A 20,121-nucleotide genomic window follows, 5' to 3' on the forward strand; every position below is an offset into this window, starting at 1 on the left:
TATATATTATTTCATTCCAGGTCTCATGAGCTGCGATCAAAGATTCTTTCATTGCAGTTGCTTCTGTCCATTCTGCAGAATGCAGGACCTGTCTTCAGGACAAATGAGATGTTTATAAATGCTATTAAGCAGTATCTTTGTGTTGCATTATCCAAGAATGGAGTTTCATCTGTTCCAGAAGTTTTTGAGCTTTCACTTTCCATATTCCTCACACTTCTCTCAAACTTCAAGACACACCTAAAGATGCAGATCGAGGTATGTTTATAGAATTTTCAGTGACTTGGTTTGCTTTTTAACTGTACCATATTCATGTAGCTCAATGTTTTTTCTACTTTGGAAACACTGAATTTTTCTAAAATACTGTTCACCAAGTTTCTCTCTACTGAGTCTGAGCTCCCCAATATGAGAAGGTCTGAACCTTCCCACCGCTGCACTCTCCCCCACTCCTCCAAAGCCCTTCTCCCCCAAGGACAAAGGGAGCTATCACTGATAGTATCTTAGCTGTTATTGATAATGCACTTGAAACATCATTCAGGTAGAGCAGAAAGGCCAACATTCTGTATGGAAAGTCTTCTGGAATATTTGTAGAAAATATAGATTGAATTTGCAGTTCTAATGTACGTGTTTTAAATAATGTAATGTTCAAATCTTAGTACTTTGACTCGTTAACTTACCCCACAGAAATTATTAGGAAATCCTTTTGGTGGTGGCATGATTAATTTGGAGTGAAAAATGCATTTGTCACTGATAAAAGATTTGTTCTTTGGTAGCACTTAGATAGTATGAAGAAGTTGATTGGTGAAATACCCCACATAGTCATTATGAGTTTTACTATCATGATCAATATAAGCAAAATCACAGATATAGAAAACAAAATAAGAATAAAATCGGAATCCATATCACATATACTCGTGAATCCATGGGGCTGTGGGTTCCCCTTAAGGAGAGATTAAGTGTTGCAGTTTGTCACCATCCTGGTATGGAGGTCCCACTGAGGGTCAAGTTGATTCCCTTTTTAAGCACCTATTTCTTATACCCACCTATTTTCAAGACCATATTTGATTAAAACTTGGACTCTTGTCATATTTGTCATACCTGCTACCCATTTTTGGGGTTCTGACAATTGTCATAAGCATTTGTGCACATAGAAGATTCTTAATATAATGCAGTTAAGGATGGCTGGCTAAATAAAGCCTTTTCAGCCTAGACAGTTTATCACAAGATATATATATATCTTCTGACCCAAGGCTACCTACTAATTCTATCTCTTATTAGGCCTAACATGGCCTTTTTAACTATTGCTACCAATAAGCCTCAATCTAAGTACTAGGCTTCAGGCTCCTTTTATAAAATAACCTTTAAGTTTCTTTGCCTACTCTTATTTGCATTATAGCTTTAGTTTCATTTGCACTAATTTAGTAATCATCTTAATTCTTTCTAAGAGACAAATGATTATTTACCTGATCACCTGAGCTCAGGTTATTGGTCAACGGTCAAATTTGCTTTAAAAAAAAAACAACAACAACACAACTCCATCATATTTGACTGTTAATGTGTGTTAATTCTCTGGGAAGGCATACTTTCACCTCTTTTATACATGAACAGATTTTAATAAAAGATAGGAAATCCATATACCCACAGTATAGTACACATGGTAATTTTGTGATCAAAATGGATATTTACAGAACTGTAGAATCTTAGCTTTCAAGGAAAGGAAAGCTGTTCATAATCTTGTAATAATGCATTATATATTATATGTAAATAATGCATATGTTATACATTTGGCAAAATTATATACAAAATGTATATAATCTGGGAATAGATTCTCTAAACTGGGAATTATATAATCTTCTAATTGGCTGTGTACAGTATTGATGAAGGATAATGATGAGATTCTGAAGTGGCAAAATCTGCAAATAAACTCTGCTGTCATGCAAAGTTCAGTGATGCAAACAGAAGTTTTAGTTCTAGTATAGGGCATAAAACAAAATATAATATTTTAAAAACTGTGTACAATATAATATAATTGTATTTTATGCAAGAAATTTTAGAATAAAAAGTGTGGCTTAAATGGTACGCAGGTTTATTTGGTTTTATCTGAAAACATGTCAGCTGTTTTCCTTTTCTAGAAAAAGCCAAAACATTTGACTGCTGTGGCTACTCTCCTCAAGCATCAAGGCACAAATCTGCTTGTATTTTGATGATTGAATAAGATCCCATTTCATCCGTGTCCTCCGTTCTCAAAGGATGTGCATGCTGTTTCGCTCCCTGGGGTATAAATACAGAAATCCATCTTCATCTCAGCAGCAAGGGTGGAATTTATCAAAGCCCATACAGACACCACAGCTATTAAAGCTTTCTTACCAAAGAGCAGATTCTAAGACAAGACAAGACAGGAAGCAGTAATCTCTATAAGGCCTTAGTCTCAGTGAAAGTATATGGTGGTTCTGGTGACATTTAGGCTTTATGGCATTGGGTAACTATTCTGTGCCATTCATAATACTGTCTGAAGCCTCTGCAGTGCTAGTTATGGAAGTGCTCTGTACATTTAACCACCATGGATATGCTGCTGTTTGTTCTTCAAGACATTCAGGAGGAACATCATGTTGGAGTCCCCTCCCTATCTCCCTTACCATCTGTACTGATAATCAAATACCTCAGGAGTCAGTTCAGGTGCTGAATCCTTCAGGGCTACCTCTCAGGGTTGTTGTGAGTATAAAGATATTAACAACAATAATGGGGACCCCGTAAGTGCACAATATAGATAAGTTCTTCCCTGTAATCAAATCTAAAACTGTTCAAATGAGAGGGATAATACTGCGGTGTTGTGCCATAGCAGCTGTGAGGAAAGAAGCCAGTCTTGTCAGTTCCATTTCAGAAAGCGGCCATGTTCTGAGAGTGATTAATCCATCATCAGATCACTTTAATGGCTCTGTGTTTACCTGGAAAATACATCATTTTAGAAGACTCCTCAAGCAAGTACAACCATGCATGATATCTCAAGGAATCAAGCCTGTATTCCCTTTTCCACAAATAAGGTAGATCGTCACTGCATTCTTTTGCCACCAAGAAAAATGAGAGATGTTTCTGGTTCTGTTTCAAGGAAACACAGGAGCCAGCATTTTTGACAGATGTATTTTTTCCTGGACTTCAGCTAGGAGTTCCTTTATGTGTACTCTTGATACCACTGATCCTATAGGTTGTCCAAACGGCATGGACAGATTGTAAGTATTAGCCCCAGACTGGGCTTGGCAGTTGTGGTGAGCTCCTGGAGCTAAGAAGACCCACAAGCTGTGCTTTCTATTACACTGAATTTCTTGTCTCAGGATCAGGGGTAGGATTCTCCACGTAGATGTGAAATTTCTCAGACTGACTGCTTGATTTTGAGATTGAGCACTGTATTGTGTTGGAAGGCTTGGAAACCTGTTTGTTTAAGAGGAAGATGCTCTCCACTTGGGCTATTTAAAAAGAAGACGACAGATTGGCATCCATCCTTTTTCATTTTGAACTATTTTATTGCACTTAAACAGCCAGAATGGCCTCTGGGCTCAATCAGAATCTGTCTGGTTACAATCTCATCTTTCTTTCCACCCACATATGGGAGCTCTCCCTGTCTTCACTCATCTTACTGTAACAATCTTTCTAAAAGGGTCCATATATTCCATGTATTTCCACTGATGCATGAATCATCATTGTAATGGTAATTTGATCATATTAAAAAAGGTCATTGGAGAAAGGATGGGAGAAAAGCATCTGAATCTTTGTCGGTCTGTGCAAATAGCATGGCTATAATAACTTGGAGACTTAATGGGGTTTAGGCCCTGATGATTTATTACCAGTGTCCCCCCACCTGTGAATAGCCATCAGGTTTTCCCTGTGATGAACGAAGATAAGTATTTAAAATTTCTTGTCATTAGGTCTTCTCATATGGTGGTTTAAAAAGAAAAAAACCAACAACAAAAAAAAAACCCACCCTCTCAGCTATCCAAGTAATAGACTTTAAAATCAGTCTGAGGGTTGCTTAAAGAAACCGTCACCACAATTTTCAGAAAACTAATTTCTCCCCAGACGTATTTGTCCAAAGACCATCTAAAAGCCAGAAGTCTGTTCTCATGGATGCACAGAGATCTGGGCATTATAGTTTTATTTCTTATTGACTGAATTTAGTGTATGACTTTTTTCCTCTGAGAGTCGTCTGGAGGTTGGAAAGGACAAAGTTCATGTTATCCTCATAGCTCAGGCCTGGGGCCCATAATTCTGATACTTAGGACTCCTACATTTAGTACTGGAACCTCCACTGATTCTATCTCAGAAACTGGTCATTTACTTGTTTCCAGACTCTTTGTCTAGCAGCATGGATTATTCCTGAGGGCATTCTGTGCCAAAAAAATAAAAATTCTGCGCACAATATTTTAAAATTCTGCAAATTCTATTTGTCAAATAAATATGGAAACTCTAGCATGGCATTGGGGAGCACAGGCAACTGGCTGCACAAGGTGGGAGATCTCTGTGCAGCTCCCCACCAGGGACATGAACTCAGCAGTGAGGCTGCAACCAACCCTGACACAGTGCAAGGATTGGGCCTGCCCCTCTGTGCCAGGTGCACCAAGTGTGGGCAGGGAGGCTCAGCAAGGCAGGATCCAAGTGTGGAGAGGCTTAGTGTGGAGGATCCAGGTGTGGGTTGAGAGGGTTCTGTGTGGAGCAATCTGGTTGCAGGTGTCTCAGTGGGGGATCCAGGCGCAGGTGGGATCTAGATGCACAGGGGATTGTTGGGGAGGGTTCTGGGTGCAATGGGACTCTGCAGAGAGGATCCAGGTGGAGGTTATTGGGGCTCAGCAGGAGGAGTGTCTAGGTATGGGGGGGATGGAACCCCACAGGGGGGTCTGGGAGTGGGGGGGGCTCAGTGGTCGGGTCCAGGTGCTGGGGGAGTGGGGCTCAGTAGGGTGGGGATCCAAGTGCAGCTGGTTGGGGCTTGCTACAGTGGGGGTCTGGGTGTGGGTGGCTCGTCTGGGTGGTCCAGGTGCAGGAGGAGTTTTCAGAGCTTCCTACAGCCCAGGAAGAAATTTGGGGGTGGGATGCTATGCAGGGGAAGAGGAAGTCCCGTCCTCCTCAGCCCAGCTTGGACTAGCAGCTAAGCCCGGTGTAGGGTAGGAGCCACCAGCTGGGTCTTCCCCAGTCCTGCCCTTGCCCCACAGTGATTTACCTCTCTGCCGGCTGCCCTGGGCACCCGAAACATACTGCTGGCGAGGGTGCATGACTGCTCTTGTTGCTTCCTTTTGCTTCCCCATCAGAAAGTCATTTTCTGCGGAGAAGCAAAGAAATCTGCGTGGGACGTAAATTCTGTGTATGCACAGTGGTGCAGAATTCCCCCAGGAGCAATGGATATGTGCTAATACATAACAAATAAGGATGCAGTCTGAGAAGAAATTAATCTTATATATGCTGCTCTGTTTAGATTCTGCAAAATATGGAAACATTGTGGGTATTGCATTTGAAAGATTCTGTAAATGTTAAAACAAGTTGTCTTAGTTGGAAGGGATATGTTCAGTGTGGTAGTGATTATTTATTTATTTTATTTTAAACTCTTGGCATTGTGGCCCTGAATAATGCTTTTATCAAATAAAATCAACTTCAAAAAGGATGTAGTCCTTGATCTGGTTCTTAATGTTTGTTGATCTCTCCATACTTCCCAGTGGCCTTTCTTTACTGTGAGTAGTAACTAGAGAGCTCTGCTGATCTGGGTTTTTTATATATACATTCTAAAGAGCTCTGTGTGGTGGAGATCTGTGCTACACATCTGGTCAAGTCTCGCTTTAAAAAAAAATGCTTACTCTCAAAATTATTTAGAGAACACTGTTGCTGTTTTTCCCAAAATAAATGGATGTTTCTACCCTAAAGCAAAATTAGACTTATCTTAATAGCTACCAGTGGGGGGAGAGATGAAATTTCAGAAGTGGACAGTAGCAAGATAGTTTGATGCAGTAGTTCGTATTTTATGAGATGGCGCAAACTAACGGTTCTGTCCACACCCAGGTAACTTGAGCAGCTGCTTGTGCTAGTGTTCTGTGAGTCTTTGTGACTGTTTCTTATTCAGTTGGCATATTTCACCATCAGTATGTCCTTCATACGACAGCTCAGGGCTGTCCTCTCTCTCATACTCTGCCCAATCTAGTTGCCAAGCATGCTCGGTACCACAATCCCACTACTCTAGTTGATTACTCCATTATGGATCTCTGTGAAAGGAAGAGAAAGGAGCTATGAAGCCAAAGGTCTCCCTCCTCAACAGTTTGGATGAAGGAAGCTGAAAGTGTGGTTCTGAGGAAAAAGAGCCAGATTCATGGAATAGAGATGCGAGGGTCCATGCCATCAGCCCCAGAAGTCAGAGGCAAAGATAGTGCTCTCTGGCCAAGTGTCCAACATCTGTAATCTGGGATTGTAGAATACACACCTACAACCCCCTTCAACTGAAGGTTGTCAGAGTTGTTACTTTTAAACTATCCTGTGGACTCATCCTTCTCCTCTACCTTGTGCCATCTCTCTCATAAGAAGTGTGGACCTTTTTTATGAATTAATGCCCCTCCACCTACCATTCAAGCCCAAACAGATCTGCAAGTCTATTACAGAAAATGGATATTTTAAAAACATTAAGCAGTTGTACTGTGCAAGCGTATTCTCTCTTGGGTTAAGTTGTCCCACAATACAGCCAGCATCTGGTCTTCTTGGATCTGAATAGATGTTTTTATAAAAGATATGATCTAAGAATTATTTTGGGGAAGTTCCATGTAGTGTGCTACATAGAAGGTCAGACTAGATGATCACAGTGGTCCCTTCTGGAAATAGATTTGATGAATCTATAACTACTTCTGGAAAGAGCCCTACATTTATATGTGTAATGACTTTTTAAGGTCCTGCAGACTGTAAAACCTGCTAATCATGAGTGAAAACATATTCCACCCCAAGAGACTGCCTCATATATTATCTATATGCATTCAGTATTGCATGGATCAGAATGTTAACCTTCAGAGTCAAAAGCTGTAATTGAAAAAAAAAATGTGTTTATAAGAACTGCATGTGGTTGAAATTTAATAGATGGCTTTTTTTCTCTTCCTGAAATAATTCCTAGGTTTTCTTCAAAGAAATTTTCCTATATATCTTGGAAACCTCTACTAGCTCATTTGATCATAAATGGATGGTTATACAAACACTGACAAGGATATGTGCAGGTACTAACAATCCCTTGGTTCTGATTTTTATGTTTGTGTGCTAGACAAGTTGCAGGTGCAAATATCTTTTAATTTTTGATTTTTTTTATACTTATTTCTATTGCTACCTAAGTTTTATCAACATTTCATTTTATTTCATTATTACAGATGCCCAGAGTGTAGTGGATATTTATGTAAACTATGACTGTGACTTAAATGCAGCAAACATATTTGAAAGACTGGTTAATGACCTATCAAAAATTGCTCAAGGAAGGGGTAGCCAAGAACTTGGCATGACTAATATTCAGGTTGGTATTCTGGCAAGTTTTATAAAGTTACAAGTTTGTAGAAATGATGCATATAAAATATTTTAAATAATCTTTTCAGTACATTAAAATGTTCTCCAACTTTTGAAATCTCTTCCAGGAGTTAAGTTTGAGAAAGAAAGGATTGGAATGTTTAGTATCAATCTTGAAGTGCATGGTAGAATGGAGTAAGGATCAATATGTTAATCCCAATTCTCAGACAACCCTTGGTAAGATGTTTTGGAATATTTATGCTTTAGCATTTACTGAGTGGAGATGTGCTGCTCAGGAGCATCACCATAGTTGCTCAAGTAACTAGGTAACCTGATCCATCCGGTTATTTGAATGGTGCTGTTCAGGTGTTTGGCAGTCATACCTAATATTCACAAAAATGCACAAGCTCTTGAGTTTCTAATACAGGCTTTTTGAAAATGTTTCCAGTTGTATAAGCACTTAAGAAAGCTGAGTGTAACACGTCCTACTTAGCCACAATGGTTTAGTAAGCTTGCAGCACTTAAACACTATTTGTTGCATTAATACAAGAAGCTGCACAAACAAGTGAGCAATATGTCCCATTTGTTAAATTCCTTATGGAACTTTCAGTGCAAAAATTTGTTTTAAACCTTGCTGATCTTGAGTTATTTCAATTCCTGAATTAGTAAAACATCAGAAGCTACTTAATTCTATTGCATTTCAATACACTTCTAATTAGAAAAACAGTTCCGAGCAGCTGTTTTATATAAAACTCTTAGTTGAGACTTTCAATCTCCCCTAATTTTTAAATACTGATTAATACTAAATCAGGATAGAGACTGCTTTTTATGTTTTCTAAGGTAAAGCCCAGTAATAATTGCCAGAGCCACAGATGATGAAATAATAATAGCCATAAACAATGCTCATTATTTTTATTACTATTTCTTATTTCCATGTGATATATGGGATAACAGAGGCACTGAGAGGTGAAGGCCAGAATGTTCAAACTGAGTATCTAAACACTGGCACCTAAAGTGGTCTGATTATCAGAGATGCTGAGCATCCAGGGCTCCCATTGAAGTCCGTGGGAATACCAGTTGCTTGGCACTTCTGAAAACCAAGCAGTTTAAGCGCAAAGTTTTGAAAATTTTGTCCAGTGTGGCTTGTTCCAGACCAAAGAGGGGAATCAAACCTGGAAATCAGAGGGGAAATACTTACGATTAGAGTTCAGGAGTTCTTGTACAAAGACCGTTATCCCACATCCATGTCACTGCTTTTGGCAAGATAACTGCCATCAATATTATATTAAGAAACACTACTTCTAATGTAAAACTTCATTTTCAAATACATTTTATACTGTGAGAGAGTCCTTTGATATACACTAGGCACGGGTTCTATTAAATAATAGTAAAGTAACTTTATAAACCTTAATTTATTTTTCAGATTTTTTCTGAACTGGGATTTTGTAGTTTTTACAATATGTTTAACTTTTTGAAAACAAGACTTGGTTTCCTTTGTTTGCACTTTGTAGGCCAAGAAAAACCTACAGAGCAGGAGAGTAATGAAACCAAACACCCAGAGACAATTAACAGATATGGAAGCTTAAATTCCCTGGACTCTACGGCCTCATCAGGAATTGGCAGTTACAGCACACAGATGTCTGGCACTGACAACCCAGAGCAGTTTGAGGTCCTAAAGCAACAGAAGGAAATAATAGAACAAGGAATAGATTTGTAAGTGAACTTTGTCACCCGTGGAATGGTGGATTCTCAGGCTCTCTTGGAACTCTGAGGACTCCCCTGTTTTTGTCACCTCTTCCCTCAGTTACTCCTTCCATCATCCAAAAACCTCTGGATGTAGCAGATGTTCTTCTCATGATAGAGCTCTAGATACTGCTCCATTTGGAGGCTGCCAACAATGCTCTGTGTGTTAGCCTGTTTTGTCACGGTTAGAGAGGATGAGCATTCTGCCTCTGCCACACTCCTGGCATAAAAGAAGGGGATCCAGACTTGGATAAAAACGTATATTAGATTCATACAATAAATAGACCAGTCAAAAGAATTGACTTTTTGTAATGCCTTATTTGACAAACGTCTACATATTAGTTCCTTTGAAGGAAATTCTCTGCATGTTATTTCATGGCCCTGTTCTCATGTGAACTGGAGAATAGTTAAGACCTTCACTAGAAATGGTTAGGAATTGTATGGTAGAATGGTTTTCTGACAGAAAAATCCTTTTCAGTAAAATTAAAATTTTCCACCGGAAAATTTCAATTTTCACAAGAAAATTGTTCTGAGGCTCTACCACCCCATGACAGCCTACCTGGCAGGTTCTTTGGCCTCCAGGTAACTCAAGGAGCTTCAAGCATTTAGAAAAGATCAAAATGAAGTGTTTTGATCTTTTTAACTAATTTTTGAAATTTCCATTCTGTGGGAAATTTCATTGTTTCATTTCATTTCAGAATTTTTTTTTATTCTGGAATTTATGTGGAACAGAAGTTCCTGTTCCAGACAGTTTGAATATCCAGCATGCTGGACTTGTGTGGACAATATTACACCACATTAACAGTCCATTGGTTGAAGAGAAGGAAGAATATTTGTATTGCTCAGTGATTTGAGGACTTAGATGCATTTAGACCATCTTTAGAGGGAGTTGCTCAGTTCAGTACCTCAATACTGGCAATCATTAGCAAGAGAAAGTGGTTGTGAAAGACTAAAAGGCATCCCATGATGAATGGTTGAGGGCAGATATTAAATCCTTACTGAAGACTAACCTCTTCAATCTTTGTAGAAAAGACAAGAGAGTGGCCTGTCCCTACTTTGTTTACATTTTTGGCCAATTTAGCAGAGGAAGAAAACTAAAATAACTTTGATTAGCAAATAAAAAAATGTATTTTTATGTTACCTATGATATCAGTATGTTGTCTGTCCTATTTATCCGAGTAAGACTCTGTGTGTGTGTGTGTGTGTGTGTGTGTGTGTGTGTGTGTGTGTGTGTGTGTGTGAAGTTTACTATAATTAATATCATATTGACATTGCTTATGCAGATTTAATAAGAAACCAAAGAGAGGAATACAGTACCTGCAAGAGCAAGGAATGCTTGGCACTACTCCTGAAGATATTGCCCAGTTCTTGCATCAAGAAGAAAGATTAGACTCGGTAAGGAAACTGTTCTGCTAACTTCAGTTTGTTTGATATTTGTGCTTACGTTGCTACCTGTTTACACTAATTATAAAACGCATAGGGTTAGAATGCTCTAGGGTGTACTATGCCTATACAAAGGAGGAAAGGGAAGAAGGAATCCTCACTTTGGATCTTGTGTGGCCTACTGGAGCTTGGATCCGGGATAAGAGGGCATTGCATGCCCACTTACTACACCCTCCCCTGAAGAGATTGGGTGGGCAAGAACAGGAAATGGCCAGTGCAGCTGACCTGTCATAAGGGGTTTTTTGATAAGCTGTTGCTATCTTTTGCATGCATGCATGTAACACATGGAGTGGAGCAAAATGGTGAATGAACAGAATGGTGAGGAGAAAAAAGGTAGACAGAAGAGCACGCACCAGGGGGACACTGTTCTGGTGTGTGTGCTTAAAATAAAAATATGCTAGTTATAGACCGGTGGAGAAACATTACAAATATTTTTTTAAAGAACTGCTTTTGTTTGCACATGAACAAAATACTTATTGTGAAGGAATGTAGTGCAGTGTGCCACTCTTTCCAGTTCTCATCTGCTGCTAGCCCACCTTTTCCTATCCTGTCTTCGGAAGTTCTGCAGCGTTAAATATGAAGGGCTTTCATTGGATGTGATCTAATTAGTATCTGTGCAGATTGTTGTGCTCGGCTGACTTAGTCAATCAGAAGCCAGGAAAAATAACAGTATTTTAAACATTGACATTACCTGTTAGGTGCAGGAAAGGATTCTTAATGCTATAAATAGGAGATTTTAAATACGCTGTGGCAGTTTGCGTACTGTACATAAATGCAGCATGTTGTTTTGGTATTCCATCTTTCTCATCATTCTTATTTTAGACTCAGGTTGGAGAGTTCCTGGGAGACAATGATAAATTTAACAAAGAAGTCATGTATGCATATGTGGACCAACATGACTTTTCAGGAAAGGATTTCGTATCAGCTTTGCGCATGTTTTTAGAGGGATTCCGTCTTCCAGGAGAGGCTCAGAAAATTGATCGGCTAATGGAGAAATTTGCTGCTAGGTATTTAGAATGCAACCAAGGGTAAGCAGTACTTTCTTCTTTTAATGTTTTTGTGAAACTGAGTAATGAGTACGAATTAGTAATATGTGGCTTCCTTGTTTTTTCAGGCAAACCCTTTTTGCTAGTGCAGACACTGCATATGTCTTAGCTTACTCAATTATCATGTTAACGACAGATCTTCATAGCCCACAGGTATGTTGCTATAAAGAACTTTTTCATATGTCAGGTTTCTTGTAAACAACATTTCTTGTACTTTAAATGACTAGGTGCATATCACAAAATTTCTAACATAAGAACATTCAACTTTTACGGCAATGTATTTGTAATATTTTTGTGCTCTACTCTATACTAATGTACTACCTGAAGTCTAACATTAATAAATAACACACACAATCTTTGTTTCTTTTGCTTCTGAAGTTTTCAGTTCAAGTCAGTTAGGCCATTCCTGCAGTGAGATGTCACTTTCTTTCTTAGCTTTAATTGAATTGAGTTATATCCACTGGTTTTTATATTGTATTACTCTCCTTAGTGACTAGTTTTACAATCAAAGCCAGAATTCTTTCAGATATTAACTACTGTTTTATCATAAATCTGCCCTGGTTCCATCCAGTTTGAAAACTGAAAGAGATTCATGTAACTTCACCATTTGGGAAAATTATGCTTACTGACCCCAGTCAGTGCAGCTCCTTTATAAATGCAGCACTCACCATATTTGAAATTATTAGAGTATTTGGTACTACCTCTGATTTAACCTTGAAAAAGTAATAAACGTAGATTAGATTGTTTAACTTGTGTGCCAAAATAGTTTTGTTTTTATGCTTATTGACTAATTTGGATCTTGGCTTAATCTCTAGCATATGTTCATCAGTATCATGTAATACCCACATAATTTTACCATTTCATATAACTGAGAGGGGAGTCTTGTCTACGCTGGGGAAATGTTTAAAAAAAAGTCCTTTGGTTCAGATGAAATAATGTTTAGCCCTGTTGGAGTCATAGTGTAGACTCCTGCTGCAGGACCTATTTGACCATGGTTTCAATTATGCTTGCTTTAAACAGGCTTAACTAAATTGGTGGTTAAAAACAGGTCCAGCTGTGGGAGTCTTATCTGCTGAGGGCTCCTACTGGTGGTAACACTGGTTCATCTGAACTGGTGGGTGTGACGGGTTGGATCACAGAAACCCCCTTGGGAGCTGCCACCAGATGTGCAAAGACTACCCCTGCTTCTGCTTTCCCTGCCAGCTCAGGACTCCAGCACCCTGTCTTGCTGAGCCAGACACTCCCGTCTGACTCCAGACACAGACCCAGGGTCTGAATCACTTGTCCCAAAGCTGCAAGTTTACCTGAAAACAGCTCGCAGTAGCGTGCTTGTCTTTAGCACTCAGATGCCCAACTCCCAATGGGGTCTAAACCCAGATAAATCCGTTTTACCCTGCATAAAGTTTATGCAGGGCAAACTCATAAATTGTTCGCCCTCTATAACACTGATAGAGAGATATGCACAGTTGTTTGCTCCCCCAGGTATTAATACATACTCTGAGTGAATTACTAAATAGAAAGTGATTTTATTAAATACAGACAGTAGGATTTAAGTGGTTCAAAGTAGTAACAGACAGAACAAAGTAAGTCACCAAGCAAAATAAAATAAAATGCGCAGATCTATGCCTAATCAAACTGAATACAGATAATTTCCTCACCAGTTCCAGAGTGCTCTCTTTTACAGGCTAAGCTCCTTTTAGCCTGGGTCCAGCAATCACTCACACCCCCTGTAGTTACTGTCCTTTGTTTCAGTCTCCTTCAAGTATCCTGGGGGGGGTGGAGAGGCTCCTTCTTTAGCCAGCTGAAGACAACCTGGAGGGGTCTCCCATAGGTTTAAGTAGACTCTCTCTTGTGGGTGGAGACCCCCCTCCTCCCTCCTATGCAAAGCCCAGCTCCAAGATGGAGTTTTGGAGTCACCTGGGCAAGTCACATGCCCCTGCATGACTCAGTCTTTGCAGGCCGACGCCATTGTCCACATGGCATCTTGCATGTCTCCAGGAAGACTTCTCATGTGGATTGGAGCATTCCAAGATGCATTGTTCCCTAAGTGTCTCCTGATCAGGTACTTAACCTGGCAAATTCCTTCCTAAAGAAGCTGACCAAATGCCTCACAAAGCTTACTTAGAAATCAGGCAAGCATACAGCCCATATTCTTAACCTCGAGTAGAAAATGATATATATGTACAAATAGGATGAATAGATATAGTAGACCATAACCCTTACGGAGATATGTTACATGGCACAGGCAGCACAAAACATATTCCAGTTATGTCATACATACATTTATAAGCACCCCCTCCCCATAAAGCCTTATGGGGTACACTGTCACAGTGGGATTCTTCAATAAATTTTCTCTAGTTTCAACACATGCTGTATATCTAAGAGATGACTAAGAATAGAATTGTTACCACAGGGATGTTTCAGGATAAAACAAGATTATGGTACATTAACAGAGCATGAATAAGGAAGAGTCTGCACTTGCCTGTGTACCAGTTTTGAGAATTGCTTTTTTGAGAGGACAAACTTTCTTCAATTCACCAACAAATGGAATGAAATGCAGGGAAAGGGGTGGGGAAAGGAAAGGGTCCTAAGATGCCAAAAGCAGTGGTTTTCAGCCTGTGGCCTGCAGACTCTTGGGAGGCTGCAGACTGTCTAAATTTCCAAAGGGGTCCACACCTCCATTTGAAATTTTTTAGGAGTCTGCCAATGAAAAAAGGTTTAAAACCACTGGCCTAAAGGATATATCTATATTGCAGTTAGACCCGCAGCTGACCTGGGCCAGCTGACTTAGGCTGCGGGGCTGTTTAACTGCAGTGTACACATTTGGGCTCAGGTTGGAGTTTGGGCTCTAAGACCCTGCAAGGTGGGAGGGTCTCAGAGTCCGAATTCCACCTTTAGCCCAGCATCTACACTTCAGTTAAACAGCCCCTAAGGCTGGGACCTGCAAGCCAGAATTAGCTGGCACAGGCCAGCTGTGTGTTTTTAATTGCAGTGTAGGCATACCCTCAGTGGCTAACCTGGTGTACCTGTCTGATGGCCCAGAGATAAGCACCTCTCTCTGCTTGGGATCCACCAGCAGTGAACCCTCTTCTGGAACTAGGCACCTATTGCAAGTCAGCCGCTTAGGTAGTCCACCAGCAGCCAAAAGTCTGTCTCTGTCCTTCTCATGCTCATCCTACATTTTCCTGTCTTTTGTGCATGTGCTGTGTCCTCTGCCTGTCAGTAGCCTGCATCTGGCTCTCTTGCTGTGGAGTCTGATGGGTATCAGGTCTTAGACATGCTCAGTATACGCCTAAAGGTTTTATAAAGGGTTAGTCCTAGGGTGACCATAGTTCCCTATGCTGAATATGGGACACCTGGTAAAATTACTTGTATTCAAGCAAGTTCAATGGCAATCAGAACTATGCAGTACCAGTGTTCAAATTAACATCAAGTTGACTGAGCCCCTGTTAGAAAGAAATACTGCATAGTTGGATTCTTTTTATTTACCTTCTTATCTTAAGGCGTTAGGGTTCATATGGCAAGAGGTGACACACACACCCCTACCCCCAACACACTCGGGAAGAACACACACACACACACACACACACACACACACACACACACACACACACACACACACCTACCTACCTACCTACCTACCTACCTATACCTCTCTCAAATGAGGGGGGCGACCGACTGACTTGACCTTCCCTTCCCAGCCCTCTATGCCTGGCTGGACCTCCAGGACAGACCTGCCTCTCCTATACCTGGTGCCGCGTCTTCCTGAGACAACGCGGGGGGCACTCAGGATCACATGTCCGCCCTCCCCAGATTTCTGCCAGGGTTCACACCAGAATGTGGCCAGCAGCAGCCGTTCAGCACTGTGTGGGAGGGAAGGGACGGGAGCTGCTTCCAGGGGAGGAGGGGCAGAGGGGAGAGATGACCTGGCCAGTGTCTTGGCAGAATTTCTTTTCCGCACCCCCCACTCCCCTGTGGCTGGAAGCACCTTGTCCCTTCCTGCCCACACAGTGTTGAAAGGCAGCTAACACCTCCAGTCTGGCCACTGACATAACCCAGCCACCTCCTTTCCCTCTGCTACAGCCCAAGCAGGAAGGGTTAGGCCTTAAGGGTGGATTGTGCACTAGGGCCAAGGGAACCTGACTGCAGGGGCTTCAGCTAACCGGCCAGAGAGGTGGGTCAGTGTGGGAGGATGCCTAGGGGATGGAGCAGCCCTGCGGTCCTTAGGGGCATGACCAGGCAGGGGAGGGGCGGGTGAAGAGGGTGCTAAGCCCCTGTCCAGGTCGCTGCTGTGGAGCTTACAGGGTCGGGGTGCGAACAGGCTGGAAATCACTTCCACCCGCCACTCCAGAGCTTACCTGAGGGGCAGAGAGGCTTCCCCGTGACAGTGCTGTGCAGGGCTTGGCTCCTCCTAGCCAGCGCCCCGGGCTGGAGGTTCTTGGGCTTTCCTGGGGTGCCGGCCCAGCCAGCAGCAGTGGGGAAAGGAAGGAGCCTTCCAGCGAGGCTGTTGGTGAGCTGAGCACTCCAACCCGGGACTGGTTCTCTGCACTGCACTGGGAGCAGAACACACCCTGCTGGGGAGGATATGGAGGAGCAGTAGGGCTGGGATGTGTGAAGGGACAAAGCGAGGAGAGTGAGAGGGGGAGCACATAAAGGGCAGATGGGTGGGCAGCAGCGGAGGCACGTAACTGGCTGCCACCTAGTGCCTGCCCGCATTCAACAGCCACCGCAGCGCACGGCCAGTGCTGGCCGGAAATGGGACGGGGCAGGGTCCTGCTGGCCGAGAGCCCAGCACGCAGTGAGTGCTGCACTGACAGACCAGCAAGGGGAGCGTCCGGCCCTGCCACCAGCCTTGCACACCCACCCCCATCGTTGGCCACTGGACCCCCCATTTACCGCTGGTGGGCCAGCAGCAGGACCCACCAGTACTGATGGGGAGGAGAGATAGAAAATACAAGACAATTTGCCCATTTTTAAAAAGAAAGCTGGGACACTTGCAGAAGAGCTTAAATATGGGACTGACCCTTTAAAAACGGGACATCTGGTCACCTTAATCAGGCCCCATTGGCAAGATAAGCATTCCCCTGCCTAGTTTAAAAATTCTGCTTTGGAGCCTCCAGGGCTTTGGCTTGAGCTAACCATCCTACCACCTTGTTACCATCTGTGGGGTGGCAGCAGCACTTAGACCGTTTTGAAATGTTGACTGGCGGAAACTTACTCACTTTGGGGGATTAGGTAACACCTGAGATGTGGCTTTGAAAATGTCAGTGGTGGTTATCTGGTGGGCTTAGGCACCTGTCTGCCTGTTTAGGTGCCTAAATCCATTTAAAAATCTTGTCCTTTGCTCTCTCATTCATACTGTTTGCTTCTTTTTGGTTTCCAGGTAAAGAACAAAATGACCAAGGAGCAGTATATTAAGATGAACAGAGGTATCAATGACAGTAAGGACCTTCCTGAGGAGTATCTGTCAGCTATCTATAATGAAATAGCAGGGAAGAAAATATCTATGAAGGAAACAAAAGAACTAGTAATACCCACAAAATCCAGTAAACAAAGTAAGTACCTGCAGTGTGTCAGTCATCATAGAATAAATGTTGGCTCTTTTAGTTCATAATGTGGTCTCCTAGTGTTAGGAATGTGGTGTACTAAACTAAAAACCTCTTGTTTAATGTTGCTATGCATAGTTATTTGTTTAGCACCAATAGTAATCTCAGTGTCATACTATACACGAGTACCTACCCTGAAAAACATACATATTAAGAGAAACACACGGGAAAGGATGCACTAGGAAATCTGAAATGGGGTTAAATTTGCTTTCTCTCTCTCTTTTTTCCCCTTTCTTTTGCATCATATAAAAAGTGAACCTATGATAAGTAATTTTACAGGTTCTTACATGTAGTACTAAATCATTCTTTCTGTGAACTTAATATTTAAGAACTCTGGCTCCCAAAATTCCTGCCTTCTTTAAATTTAAATTTAATTTTATTCTCGCTTTCTTACTCTGCCCATACCCATCAATTCCTTTCTTTTTGTTGAGACAACGTGGGTGAGGTAATATCTTTTATTGGACCAATTTCTGTTGGTGAGAGAGAAAAGCTTTAGAGCTACACAGAGCTCTTCTTCAGGTCATCTTCTTTTTGGCTTCAGTTATGTCATCTTCTGCAGTAACTGAATGACTATATTTATTACCTTCTGCCAGTTCCTTTAATTTTGAAAGTCTGTTATGCTCCCTTGAAGTCTTACCTGTTAAATTAAAGTGGGTTTAGTCTGACTTTATCTTGCCTCAGAATTGATATTGTTTAGTCCAGGTGTCATCTTTGTTGCTCTACACAGCACTTTCTTGGCAGCATAGTTTTTGCTGTTGTACAGTGATGAATACTGTATACAGTATTCCACATGAGATCTTTATAATAAAGTAACAGTATCACTTTTTGTTTTGTATCCTGTTCATCACCGATAGCAATATCTTGTTTTAATACAGTAATGGAGTTTTCCCCACAATAACGCCTCAAAATCTTGTTTTCATTATGGTTTAAGATTGCTCGTTTAGCACACATTCCCTAAATTGGTTTCTTCTTTAAATAATTTTAAAAAACACTTAACTGTTTGTCTTCTGGACCATCATTTTAATGATCTAAATGTTCTTGAATCTGATGGTTCCTCACTGTGTGCACTCAGATTTCATATTGTCTGCAAATGTGAAGATCCTGTTTTTATAAAGCTACCCACATTTTTTCTGTATATAGTTAATGAATTATTCTAAAACTAGTCCCCAAGAACACTCTGCTCATAACTCCTTTAGAAGTCACAAGTCTCCATCTGTAGCTACCTCTTTTTTTTCCCTGCTCTTCAGCTTGTTTCTGTCTAGCAGTTTATTTTACGTTAAAGCCGTTAAACTGTGATGAATTAAATGTTCCCTGAAAATTTAAGTGTTTATTTCTTTTTATTGTACTCTCTCTGGGTTGTCCCTCACTTTGAGATAGAGGCTTCAATACCAGCATGAAAAGGTGTTAAGGCACTTTGCCAAATACATTTGAGAAAGAGATAAATATTTATCTTTCCACACTTAATCCTTCCTCGCTGTGGTGATAGTTTGATATAAAATCTCTGTCCACTTTGTGAAATTAATCCAGCCCATATACCTTGCTTAGTATTTCTTCTTAAAATAGATTGCTTCAGTTCAGTCACAAGATTTCTTTGATTTATTATATAGATTATGGCCTGGATTTCTTCGGACTAAGGTACGCAAATTCACGTAGCTGAATTCGAAGTACCTTAGTCTGAACTTACCGCGGGTCCAGATGCGGCAGGCAGGCTCCCCCGTCGATGCCGCGTATTCCTCTCGCTGAGCTGGAGTACCGGCGTCGATGGCAAGCACTTCCGGGATCGATTTATCGTGTCTAGACAAGACGTGATAAATCGATCCCAGAAGATCGATCGCTTACATCCGGACCAGGAAGTAAGTATAGACGTACCTTATATAGGCTAAAATTAAGGTAAACTATCATTTAAAAAACAAACATTTCACTACTCACATATTTTTGTTATTAGTGTATTGATGTAATTTGATTTTATATTACAGTGTAAACAAACAAGATAAATTTGCATTAACTTTTAGATGTCATTAGTTTCTAAATATATCAGAATACAGCATTTAAATGATTAATGTAACAAAATTACTATTTTACTACTTTCTGTGAGAAAGCCTTGACTGAAACACAAATGTAAAAGGAAAAATGTGTTTTATAGATGTTGCTAGCGAAAAGCAGAGACGACTTCTATATAACTTGGAAATGGAACAGATGGCTAAAACAGCAAAAGCCCTCATGGAAGCAGTGAGCCATGTTCAGGCACCTTTTACTAGTGCAACACATTTGGAGCATGTGAGACCAATGTTCAAGGTGAGATTCTCATGTTCTGTATTGAAATTCTAGATGGGTATATAATGTTAACTTGGAATACTGTTATTGCAAGGTATTGTTAGAAATACTGTGGGATTCCACATTATTTCAGTGGTAATGTTTGGTCCTTCAAAACTTCTAGAAGAGTAATCTAAATCTTATTGGACTTTGTTTCACTTTGTAAAAGAATTAATCAGAATTGTTTAAAAGAAAAGAAAAAAAATTCACATTACTTAATCTATCCTGGAAGTGTAGAAGTGTTTAAATAACTTGGGGGGGTGCTACCTGCATGAGTTTATAACCTTAACCTTATCCTGGGCTAAACGCCACAGTTTTAGAAATAGCGCCCAGGTTGATATTACCAAATCAATAAGAAGCACCCTTTAGTTGTTTTACTGAAAGATGTTGTGCCTGTCAATGTCATCTTGCTTAGGAACTATTATTCATTTGCATAAGTAACTTTTTAATATCTATTTTAAAAGCTTCCT

The 20,121-nt window shown here is 40.8% G+C and overlaps 1 protein-coding gene across 1 annotated transcript in view; it reads left to right on the plus strand.

The window, feature by feature from the left end:
• Nucleotides 1-20,121, plus strand: part of ARFGEF1 (ADP ribosylation factor guanine nucleotide exchange factor 1) — a 169,575-nt gene that overhangs the window by 98,490 nt on the left and 50,964 nt on the right. The window contains exons 10-19 of the mRNA XM_054018001.1: nt 21-255; nt 7,124-7,223; nt 7,371-7,510; nt 7,629-7,737; nt 9,012-9,213; nt 10,527-10,638; nt 11,509-11,714; nt 11,801-11,885; nt 17,116-17,287; nt 19,482-19,633. Coding sequence (XP_053873976.1) covers nt 21-255; nt 7,124-7,223; nt 7,371-7,510; nt 7,629-7,737; nt 9,012-9,213; nt 10,527-10,638; nt 11,509-11,714; nt 11,801-11,885; nt 17,116-17,287; nt 19,482-19,633 — 1,513 coding nt within the window. The remainder of the gene's footprint in view (nt 1-20; nt 256-7,123; nt 7,224-7,370; nt 7,511-7,628; nt 7,738-9,011; nt 9,214-10,526; nt 10,639-11,508; nt 11,715-11,800; nt 11,886-17,115; nt 17,288-19,481; nt 19,634-20,121) is intronic.

The sequence above is a fragment of the Malaclemys terrapin genome, chromosome 2, assembly GCF_027887155.1.
Source record: "Malaclemys terrapin pileata isolate rMalTer1 chromosome 2, rMalTer1.hap1, whole genome shotgun sequence".
In the NCBI taxonomy this organism is placed as follows: Eukaryota; Metazoa; Chordata; order Testudines; family Emydidae; genus Malaclemys; species Malaclemys terrapin.